Source organism: Calonectris borealis, chromosome 16 (genome assembly GCF_964195595.1).
Source record: "Calonectris borealis chromosome 16, bCalBor7.hap1.2, whole genome shotgun sequence".
Classification (NCBI taxonomy): Eukaryota; Metazoa; Chordata; class Aves; order Procellariiformes; family Procellariidae; genus Calonectris; species Calonectris borealis.
Genome location: NC_134327.1, coordinates 17169657 through 17181677, shown reverse-complemented (window position 1 = coordinate 17181677; position 12021 = coordinate 17169657). Strand labels below are relative to the sequence as shown.

The 12021-nt window shown below is 58.3% G+C and overlaps 1 protein-coding gene across 1 annotated transcript in view; it reads right to left on the bottom strand.

Annotated features, from left to right (window-relative positions):
• Window positions 1-8986, bottom strand: part of CACNG3 (calcium voltage-gated channel auxiliary subunit gamma 3) — a 33083-nt gene extending 24097 nt beyond the window's left edge. The window contains exon 1 of the mRNA XM_075164893.1: window positions 8688-8986. Coding sequence (XP_075020994.1) covers window positions 8688-8898 — 211 coding nt within the window. The 5' untranslated portion in view covers window positions 8899-8986. The remainder of the gene's footprint in view (window positions 1-8687) is intronic.
• Between the last annotated feature and the right edge of the window lie 3035 nt (window positions 8987-12021).

Below are 12021 nucleotides of genomic sequence, written 5' to 3'. Positions count from 1 at the left end.
GATTACCAACGATGTGCAAACAAATGCAAAACATCAAGTCTTGAGCAACTCAGTTACAATTTGGCCCTTTTGCCGGCACTGGCCCGGAGGCAGAGCTGCTAAGGGAGGCCGGCCGGGGTCTTCTGGTCCTGCCAAGGGCAGCTGGCTCTCCTCTGCTTGTGGCGCGTGAGCTAACCCGAATGCAGAAATCCCGCTTTGTCCTCGTGTTTCTCGGGAGACCACGGAGCGAGCGACCTTCGTTTGTGCCAGCTGCTCTGCATCCCTCCCTACCTCGGGCAGGCGAGGGACCGGACCAGGGAAGCGAAGCCATCGCTCGACAGCTTTACCAGGAAAGCCCGTGGCCAGGCAGAGCGTGCTGCTGGTCACGCAGCGTGCCTCCGGTCCAGAGAGTCACCGTGACAGGTCGATGTGTTTCTGGCTCCGATAGAATCGCTCCAAAGGACATGGGACAGTTTAAAGCACGAAGCATGCCCTGGCCTGAACTTTTCATTTTGAAGATACTATTAAATACCTGCTGCAAGTAGATGGTTAAAAGATAACACAAATGTAAAATAAGAAAATTTCGGAAAGCATCCCCGAGTCCCCAGGGCTGACCCACCGGCCCGTGACACAGGCGGTGTTTTACGCCGGGGGTTGTGTAACAGCTCTGCCGCGCGGCGACGCAGCCCGCTGCTCCTCCTCGGCACAGGCTGCGGAACCTCTCCTCCCCGAGCCGCCGCAGAGCTGTCAGCACGCGCAAGCCGAGGGAGAAGACACCAGTTGTCACCCCGGCACTGTCATTCTTTATCACAGCAGGTGTCTTCTTCATCAAAGACGTATCTCGAGATGCCCGCTGCTGCGGTCCCCCCGAGCGAGCCACGGCTCATTACAGCCCGAGCGGCGGGACTGCGCAGAGCGAGCGGCCATGGGTGCATTCCCGGGGTGCCTCACCCCAGAGAAAAGCTACAGAAAACCACTGGTGCTGAGCCTGAAGTGCCAGCCAAAGCAAACGCACCCATGAACTCTCAGGAAGGGATGTGGAACCACCCTCTCCACACCAAGCACTAACCCAAAATGCAGTCAAACACCAGCTTCAAGGAATCTGCTTCCAAGTGTCACTGAAAAAATTGAAGTGAGTTTTAGATGTTGCAGCACAGTCGCAGCCCTTACCGACGGGGGAGCAGGGCAGCGGGCGGGCAGGAGCCCTCCCTGGCTCCTCCGACGTCGCAGACGCGTGGAGAAAACCCTTGCCGAGCGCGCAGCCCTGCTCGCACCCCGCTGCGCTTCCCCGCTCGCTCCCCGTCTCCCCGCGGGTGCTTCGGAGTGACTCAGTAAATGGGGTGGGCACCTTTCCCCTCGGATGTCTTTGACTAACTCACCCTCAGCACCCCTCAGCGCTGATGGGCATTGATGACAGTGGATACGTTGCGTCTGCATCCCGCCAGTGCTCGGCCATGAGTCAGCCAGAGACACCCAGCGGCCAGGTGAGCCAGGCATTAACCCCCCCTGCCAAGCGGGACCCCTCGGGCTGCGGCTGAGCAACCCCCCCTATACTTATGGGTTAGCACATTTATATAATTTTAAGAGCAATTTTGATTTTCCTGAAAAAGAAGGTTAATGTCTATTTATGAAGCTCACATCGTATTCATTAAAAATCCATGGTGAAATCCATGTGAAAAGCAACCGAGATGCGAGAAGCACTAAGTTTAATACCATGGCTGTCTCACCTCATCTCATCCCAAATAGCACGGGCAACTGAAGAGCCTCACAGGTCTCCACACCTGGACCGTTACCCTGAACCACCGTGCCAAAGGGCACCGCGTGGTGCAGGCGGGCTGTGCCGGTGGGCAGGGCAGGGTCTTCACTCTACGGCTCAGTGACAACGGTGCCTTTCCAGGAGCCATATAAGAGACGAACACTAATGAATCCACCCGGCCCCACATTACAAAAAGCAAAACTCATGCAGAGAGAAGGGAAGTGATTTACCAAAGGCCACGTAACTCTTGGCAGCAGAGCCAAGCATCTCTCCCCGCTCCCTGGCTGCTCTCGGCAAACATCATCCGCTGGCACCCCCCGGGCAGCCCACGCCAGCACCCCACCTCCCGGGGACCGGGGAGAGGAGGATCGGCATCAGTCCCGGGGCATCCTCCCCCAAACCACAGCTACGCTCCCAGCCGCCAGCCCCAGCACCGGGGCTGCAGCCTTCATCAGCCATCCCTAATTATTTACAGCCGTAATGGAGATAGTGACCTTGCATGGGAAAAAAACCCACTTGAGCCTCATTCAAATGCAGACTTCCACCTCTATTAAACAGTAACAGCTCTTGAGATGACAGACTCTGCACCACGCCTATGCAGCAATAAAATGCCTGTTTCTGAGCTGTTCACAGCATACATTTTACTCATCACGTGTTGCTCCCCGGCAATGTGGGAACCAGCTCTCTACACCACCCCAGAAGATGGGATTTTTGTCCAGATAAATGCTGCAGCATCCCAGAAGGGTAAATTCTGCACCCCCTGTTCGAAGGGACAGTTTCTCAAAGCAGAGCTGGTGGCAGCGAGCTGAAGCACGGCTCCTCTCCGGACACCTTCCGGAGCAGTGAGATCCGAAGGCACGGCTGCCCGGAGGCGCAGCCCCAGCTGGCAGCAGCCTGGGACCCCTCTCTGTCCAGAAGGATTTTTACGGCTCTTGGCATTTGGCCACGTGCCACAAGAACAGGGGTCTGGAGCAGACCGGGGGTCCAGTTAGCCTAATTTCCATCTCTATCAGAGGACAGTAATTAATGCTTATTCAATACATCCTCCACCAAGCCGAGGTTCAGGGATTTCCTCAGTCAGAGGTTATGCGTGGGGCATCGTACGTGACACCTCATGGAGCAGAGCCCCGTGCTCGAGGCATTTGTTCAATCCTGTTTTGACCCCAGTGACCCCAGTGCCGGGCACGTGGCCTGCCCCTCCTCAGTGCTGTCCTGCTGGAAAGGCTTCCCGGGGGTGGAGGGGAAGGGCTGTTAAACCTGCAGCGTGGTAATTGCACCAGGTATTCTCAAATGAGTAACTGGTCCCTCTTCACCCTCACCCATGGCTATTATCTTAGATGTGCCCATCGTCTGCTTTCCATCACACAGGTTAACTCGATGCCTCCCAGCTCTCGTATAATGAAGAGCAAATAACCATTCCCCATTCACCGCCCCCAACCTCCCACGCTGTTACAGACCTGTCCTGTCTCCCCCTCCATCACCCCCAGCCCACGCCGATGGTCCCCATCCGCACGGCCACTGCCACCCCAGGGCTCTCCTGGCTGTGGTGCCGGAGCCGGCGAGCATCCCCGGGACAGAGCCACGTGCGGTGGCTCCGCCGCGGGGTCCATGCTGGCACTGCCTCCGGGGAGGTCGGCGTGGCTGCGTGCGGAGAGCTCGGCAGCCGCAGCAGAGACACCACCACCAGCGCTGGCGCCGCTGGCAGCACCGCGGAGCTGGACCAAGCGCGCCGTGGAGAAGTGTTCAATTGCAAGACGGGTTGTTGATGAGAATCTATTACAGACACCAACCAGACAGAGGAACAGGATGAGCAGCTCCTTAAATACCTACCCTGTAATGAGTAGCGAGAAAAAGTGCTCTATCATGGATGATTGCAATCTCAGGGACATTTGCTTGGCGCTTTTAAAAATTAAAGATAATAACTTTCTAACAGAAACAATATTGCTGTCACCTTGGGGAAATTCTCTGCTTGGCCTCACTCAGAAGGACTAAGAGCAGCTGAAAGCAGGGGAAGAGCTGGTGGCTGTCCAGGGGCAGCTGCTTCAGCCCAATTTAACGCCTTCAGTACGAACCAGCTCAGCTCAGCAGAGCCAAAAGCAACCACGGACAAAAGCAATTGGGGGAAAAATGTAAATGCAGAAGCACGATTGCTGCTCAGGAGCAAGGGCAGAGCGCTTCCCTGGCGCCCCACGCTTCTGTCAGGCCTGCTGAAGGAGGAACTGAAAATTGCAATTAAAAAATTAAAACTCAGGGCAGTAACAGTTAGGACACGCGCGAGGCTGATAAGAGAAGCTAATGGGATCAGTTAAAATAAATCTGCAACTGAAAGGTTTAAGCAAAACAAGGAGGAATTCTTTAGTCAGGTTAGAAGAAAGGAGCTTTACCACCGATGTAAATCACTACCAGATCATGACGGTGCAACTGTCAGTCATGAAGCAGAAGTGACACACAATTATTTATTCATCAGATACTTCTGTTCCGTACTTGGAGACAAATCGGCTCCTCTATTCCGCCAGGAGTTAGGGAGGATGCCAAACAGCAACTATTAAGTGTAAACATGAAATTGGTAGGACTAGAGAACTTTCTCCCAAGAGCGTTCAGAGAACAGGCTGAGAAGTTTTCTGAAGATCTAAAATGGATTTTAATATATCTTGGCATTCTGTTGAATTTCTAGAAGACAGGAAAGCTGGTTTAATGTTTAATCAGACTGTGCCACGAGCGATGGCGATGGGCAATGGTAGGAGCTGCGTCCCCAGCATCGCCTGGTTTAGCTGAGGTGGGAAGGGGCAGGGAGGAACCAGGGGATGAGATAAATGTCAAACAGCCTCGTGGAAAATAGATCTATCAAACTTCATAAATTTTTCTTGACGTGGTTACAAATTTGGTTGATAAAGGAAATCAGTAATATAATACATTTAGAGTTCCACAGAGTATTTGATTTAGCGCTCCGGAAAAAAGTAAAAGACCAGTATTATGCAGAATCAACAGTGCTTTATTAAAGGGACTGGGAGGCAGATTGCAGAGATCGTACATTGTCAGCCGATGGGATATTTCTACACGGGATCGCCTGTTACCAGAATAGTGTGGAGCTGCAACGATGTCTTTATCAAGAGTATTAAAGAAAACACAAAATAATTGTGGGTAAAAGCGGCAAACGGCAGAGATTATTTCTTATGTTCAAAGGAAGTTTGAGGGGTTCATTTCTTTTCCCGTGCAACAGCTGGCCTAGGGGCACGGCAGATTCACCCTCGGCTGACGCCTCCGGGAGTGCCACCCAAAAGGCAGAGGAGCCAAGCAGGAGTTGCAGGTCAGGTGCAGAAATGGCTCGGCAGGGTCCTGGGGCTGCAGGGGTCAGCTGACAATATTCGCAATATTAGGTTTTAATCTAGACAGGATCCCCCAAAAAAGGCCAAAACCCAAGCAAAGCTCTCCAGGTTTGGCAGGGAGGAATGACCGGCCTGGCGAAGGCTGCGTGGATGCTGCTGGGGGGACGCTGGAGGGGGGGGCCGGGACAGGTCCGAGCGGGACAGCTCGGCTGAGGAACGGTTCTGGGCGCCCGCATCCTCGCACAGCCGCAGGCAGACGTGTCCTCTGCAAACCGCCCCGCATCCTACCCCAGCTGCGCACCCTCCGGGAGGGAGGCAGGCACAGCAACGCTCGTGGTCCTCCAGAAATGATGGAGCACTTTATTCTGATGAGGGAAATGAAGGAGGAAAGAAGTACCACATTGCCTTAAAATACAGTATTTCAAGCAGCCTTGGCCAAATTCTCCTGCTACTTCGGTCTGTTTCAGCTCCGCATGATGCCATGGAGCCAACCCAATCTATACCACGCACCAGGGAGGACAAGGAGGCTCCCTGCATTTAACGATGCTGAATTTAATTAAGTTTGATGAAAACCAAAGTTCTTTTACTTGCCTAAAACCAACACAAGCCTAAGCAGCTATTTCTCAACTCCAGCTTTCCCCCTGCAGTGCCGTGCGTTTCCCTACCATTTCTATTAACAAGGAAGTCACAGAGGAAAACAACTGATGATAAACAGCCACGGGAGACCCACACCGAGAAACGCTGGTCACGTTTGAGCAGGAAGTACAAGACGACACCTACTAAGTATTCGCATATTGTAAAAGTGATAATTAGAATCCAAACGCTGCCATTTAAAACAGAGGCTATCCCAGCACAGCAGTCTGGGAACGCCTGCCCGGGCTCCAGATATTGAGCCAACCGCTAATTTGTGTTTTCCAGCGTGGGTGTCTCTACATAGGTCTGCGGCGGCTTCATTCAAGATTTATCCGCTCTCGCCTATGGGCTTTTGACGCTCACGTGGTGCGAGCGGCTCCCACGCAGGCGCTGCGCGAGTGTGACTGACATGGATTTAAAGAGCATCTGCGACGGAGCGTGCACCCAGTGCTCACGTCGGTCATTTTAATAATCTGCCACGCACACTCAGGCAGACGAGCGACTGGAGCTCGCCACTTAACTCCTCCGTTGTTACATACATTAAACCCCTGTTAGTGGAGGAAAGTTCAAGGCCAAGACGCTTCCTGACGGGCAGAGAGCACTGCTCAGTGCTAAAAACATCTTCTGCACCACGGGAGAACTGGTCCTTTCAACTGACCATGTTCATTCCTAACACAGGGTGATAAAAGTGCAACCCTTGTCCGTTTTTCAAGCCAAAGACAATGAGCGCACAGAAATTAGAGACACAGCGAGGCCCTGCCAGCGGGAATCAGACAGGACCTGCTGCACGTAGAAGTACTGGGTGCAGGGGCTCAGCACCCAGCGCTCCCCCGGTGCAGGGTGCGCAGGTGGAGAGAGCAGCCGAGCGGCCGCAGCACCGATCCTCGGCTCCAGGGGACTCAGCCCCCGCTGCGGCACTATCTTTCCTCTGCGCGGGAACGTGCGTGAGCTCTGCGCAGCTCGGCTGGGGGAAGTTTTCCCTTCCCAGCATTGCATCAGTTAACAGCCTGTGAGACACCAGCCCATTTCTCCAGCAAAATTCAGGAGGGTGACAAGCAGCACTGCCGCGTCCCCCCAGCACCATCGCAGCCCCACGTGCTCACCCTGAGCACGGGCTGGGACGCTCCCCGCCCGGCCGCCGACTCGGTGCCGTGTGCCCCCTGCAGCCCCCATTGCCCACCCGCGCTCTCACGCACATGCAAGGGATGACAGAGCCTGTGCCCAGCGCGAGGCCTTGGTTGTGCCACGGGCACGGCCGAGCAGCACTGGCACGGCACTGTGCAGAGCCGCCCTGCTCCAGCTCCGGCCCCGGCAGCTGTCGGAGCACCGGCCCGGGGGGAGAATGTGCAGCGGGGAGTGATGAGCCCCACGGCGAGCACCTGCCCCGCTGCTCCCTGCCCCGCGCCCAGGCTCAGGGCGATGGGCTGTGATTCAGCTCCGAGCTCTGGCATGGCACTGTTAAGCCCTTTCCTGAGTGTGCTGTGCCCAGGAGGCCAGGGCCTCACTGGCTCCTTCCAAAGCAGTGATTTATCGCAGTGAGGGAAACATAAAACATTCGCTGAAAAAAAATACAGCCAGCAAAAACAAGAATTTTGGAAATTACTCATGCCTCCAGTGATCCCATCTTTCACAGCCCTGGCTGCTGCCTCCTCGGCTCCCTCAGCCCAAGAGGGGAGACAGATTATCTCAAATTATTTATTATGGAATTAGAGCATGATCCAAACCCTCCTTGAATCAATAACAAAGCTCCGACTGACTTCCCTGGGTTTAGGACTGAGCACCAGGAACAGACAGGGTATTTCTGCATCCACGGCCGTGACTCACCGAGAACTTTCCAATGTGGAGGGAGCAGCTCGGCCGCCGCAGCTCGCTTGCCCCCACCGTCAGAGGTTTTGCTTCCGGGCTGGGGGAGCCCGACAGCCCCGGGGCCCCGCAGGACAGTGGGGCAGGTCCCCCCGAATACAGAGGACACCAATTGCTGCTGCTAATTTTAAAAGTTACAGCCCAGTGTGATTCCACCAGCCACTTTTTGCTGCGCAGGTACCAGCACCTGGCTCCGTTCAAGCTCATGTTTAAGCACAGCCTACTGTTGCTCCTACAAATCTCAACCAGTAGCTTTGGGTCAAAGCTGTCCCCAAAGCGTGGCCGGCGCTGCAGGAGGGCAGCAGCTGCCGTGGCCTCTCCAGCCGGGCGCTGCTGCAGGAGCAAAGCAACGGGGCGAAGCGGTGAGGCCGGACAGGCGGGAGCCCGGCCGTGGGGCAGCCGTGGCGGAGCAGCCCGGCCGTGGGGCAGCCCAGGCAGGCCGTGGGGCGCAGTCCCCAAGGGACGGAGGAGGGACAAGCTGCGGTGGGGCAGCAGCAGCACACCTTGCCCCGCTCCCCTCCGCTGTTCAGCGGGGAAGGGCTGGCACTGATGGGAGGGACTGGCTACCAAAATGCCGGGTGCGACGGGTTTCCCCGTCACAGGAACACGGTGCCTGCGGAGCCTCGCAGAGGGGGAGAGGCTGAGGGGCTTTGCTCGCTGAGCGGTTCACGTTAAAGCAGCCCTGGGGCCGGGAGAGGGACCTGTGGCCTCTCAGCCTGAAGCTCCCCGTCTCCCCGGGAGCAGGCACACGCACGGCGCTGCCGGGAGGGTGCCCAGCGCGGCTGCCCACGGACGGCGCCGGTCCCCGGGCACGGGGGACCCCAGCACCCCGCGGCCCGGCTCCACCCGGACCCCGCGTCCTGCGTGCAGGAGCCACCCGCGAAGTTTCCCCCCCGCCCGCGGCGGTGGCACGCCAAGCGCCGTCTCCGAGCCCGGGGAGGGGAGGGCGGCAGCCGGGGCTCAGCAGCCCGGCCGGGAGGGATGCTCCGCTCGCCGGCCGCGGACGCCGGGGCCCGCCGGGGGCCCGGCTCTGGGGTGGGGGGTCCCGGGATGCCCCTGCCCTCCCCCGAACTTTTGGGCAGGGCCCCCCGCGGGGCCGGGGCCGGGGGGCGCGGCGGGGCGGCCGGTACCTTCCAGGCAGCACGTCCTCCAGAGCCCCGAGTGGGTCATCACCTCCTCGTTCTTGCGGCTCGTGTCGTTGTCGCTCGTGGACTTAGTCCTGCACACGCCGCGCGAGTAGAGCCAGTAGTCGGTGCCCACGGCGATGGTCATCAGGCTGAAGGCTGCGAAGGCTCCCACCGTGGTGATGAGCATCTGGACGCCTCTGTCACACATCCTCATGCTGCTTCATCCTACGGCGGCGGCTCGCAGGGGAAGGGCCGGCGCCGCCGCCCGCCGCCGCGCTCCGCGCTCGGCGCCTCATGCCCCCGCGGCCCGCGGCGAGCCGGGCCCCCGCGGCGGCGCTGCGCGGGCCCGCCGAGCCCCCGGGCGCCCGGCCGGCATGGCCCCAGCGGCGGCGCGGAGCGGAGCGGAGCGGCTCCGCCGTGCGCCCTCGGCGGGAGCGCGGCGCCTCTCCCGGCGCCTCCCCCGCGCCGCCCGGCCAAGGCATCGGCGGGGGGCGGCGGGGGCGGGGGGCAGTGGGGGGCGGGCCGCGGGGGGCCGCGCCTGGAAACCGCCCCCCGCCCGGCCGGCGGCGGGGGCAGCGGGGCGGGGGGCGGGACGGGGAGCCCACCCCGGGGTGCCGGGGCCGGGCGGGGACTGACCCGGGGCGGGGACTGGGACCGGGCGAGGACGGGGACCGGCACCGGGACCGGAACGGGACGGGGACCGGGACCGCGCGGGGGAGACCAGCCTGGGATGCCGGCACAGCCCGGGGGTGCGGGGCAGGCACCCGCCCCCAGCCCCCCGCTGCGGGGCAGCTCGGCTCCCCGGCCTCCACCGGGAGCCCTGGAGCGCGGTCCGCCCCGGCACTGAGCTGCTGCCCCGGCACCGGGAGCCGAGCGGCGGCTGGCTGCGGGGGGCTCGGGGCCGCGCACCGACACAGCGCCGTGCTGCCGCGGAGCCCGGGGGGGCACAGCACCTGCCCACGCCGACACGGAGCCGGCCGGGCAGGGCCCGCGGGCACCGCCTGCCCCGGGGAGACCAGCCCTTGTCAGCCGCCCGAGCGCCGTGACAGACCCAGACCAAGGCGGGTGCCGGCAAAGAGGCCCTGTACCTTGGGGTGTTTTTCACATCACGCTCCGTAATTGTTTGCCACCAGCTAAAACCCTCTGTCTCTCTGCGCCTCTCTGCTGTCTCCTCACCTCTCTCAAACATTTTTGCAGCCAGTTGGATGAGCTTATGACTCATGCGACCTTTCAAATAAGCCCTATAATATACCCACCTCTTAAATTAATAGTCTTTTAAGGGCTACGGGTGAGACAGGAAAGCATATGGTTTACCTGATAGTGTGTACTTCCACAGTTCTCATTTGTATGCACTCACATGTAAACACTAGTTATTTACTCCCAAAATGCAAACGGGAAATTATGAAGGTTACCAAAAACTCAGGTACTGAGAAATTAAGAAGTGTGAAAATTAAGTAGCCTCCTCAACCTTAAATCACCTTCTTGGTGCATACCCATTAGGCAGGGCATGCTGATTGCAACGCCACAGTACTTCTTCCCCAGCACCCTGCCAGCCGCAGTGCGCCCGTCTTACTGGCTGCCCAGCTGTGGATCACCCTGGTTTATTCCCCCGCTTCGTTACCGGCCCTTTGCCTCATCACCGCCTCTGCTCCGAGCTCGGGCTGGAGGCGGAGGCAGGTCTGCCCAGGCTCTCCCGGCTGCACAACACCAGTTCCTGCTTTTCCAGCATTTCCACCCAGAGCCGCAGTGCCCAGTGGGCTGGGGGCCGACTCTCTGATGAGAGTGAGGATGGAGACTCAGGGATTGTGGTCAGAAGCATCTACCCACGCTGAATCACAGGGCTTTTTTCTGTATATTTTTTGAGGAAGGGTTGTAGTTGCCCAGTTTCTGTGACTGGCGTTGGCAGTGGCACACGACGGTTGCAGGTCACACCTTGGCGTCTCAGGCTGGACGCCGACACGAGCCCTGCGCTCGGCTGCGCCGGGACGCTGTTCCTGAGGGATCTGGTGGGTACCATGAAGGTAGCTCGGGGCAAGGTGCAGGGAGAGACCGTGCTTCTCCGGAACAGCTGCCTCAGCCATGGCATTACGCTCCTTCGTCCTGCCACCCCCACTGCTCCCACTGCCTGTCACCCAGCTCCTGCAGCGCGTGGGGCAGAGCCTGACACCAGCACCCTGCCCGGCCCCCATCCTGCGCAGAGGCAGGCATCCCGGGGAGGAGGCAGCAAAGATATCTCACACCTACGGCGAAGGGGCTGCAAATTGCATTCCGAGTGGGGGATTTTGCAGCCTTAATTGTGTTATTTTAACATAGTGTGTGTAGGTGTGTGCAGAGTGCACATGTACCGTTTCCTAGGCTTTTAACAAAGCAAGCTCAAACGGAATCAAAGTCCATGTCGGATCATGTTGGCCCTTGTAGGTGTTGGTGGTAGGGCACCCCTCGCCAAGCCCTGCACCCCTCTTACCACTCGTTGAGTGGAGTAGCCAGTCCCAGGAGTGAGCCTGGAGCTCTGCCCAGAGCAGCCGCCCCAGGGGACACCAGGGGGTTCACGAAGATTTGCAGCCAACAAGAGTTTGGGGACCTTGCCATCCCGCTTTGCAGCTCAGACTCCCGAGGGCAGTGTGCTCTGGTCACAGCCTGGCACCCTGCCCTGTGCAGCCTGGGCTCCTCCAGCTCCGGCTCTGGTCACCCCTTGCTCTTCACTGTCATATCCATCATCACCTACCTGCTCCCAAGTCTGGACCCTTCTGAATTCGGCAAAGTGGAAACAAGTAACAGAAACCAGCTCATGCTGCAAAGATTGTACAACTTGTGCAAAAAAAAAGTTGTCCTTGCAGGCAAAAATGTCCTAAACCGAGATCTGTTAGGCTTTGTCCTTCCAAATCCAGCGATGAAAGCTCTGCTGCATTTAAATTGGCAAAGTGACAGAAAGTAAGTAGTCAGAAATAATCCCTAGCTGGATTAGGTTTTTTCCTTGAAGGAAGAGAGGCTCTGATACAAGGCGGGTTTAGGTCATTAGCAATGCAGTGAGATGCTGAGCTCCAGCCTTGCCTAGTCTTCACTTCATTTCCCTGCTCCCAGGGGCTGCAAGGGGATAAGGACTCCAGAGCCTTTGCCGTCCACACTCCTACGAGGGGATTATTTATATCTGCACATGCATTGGAAATGCTGGTTGCAACCTACTGGCTCTAACAGGACTCCAGTGGTGCAGCTGGTGTGTTCTTACGTGATGTGCTGCCGAGTTCAGGGAGGTTCTCCTAGATGTGACACGAGTGAGCAATGCCACGCGTGCCACCAGCCCAAGTGCTGGCTCACTCGGTGCGAGCTTGTGTGGTTG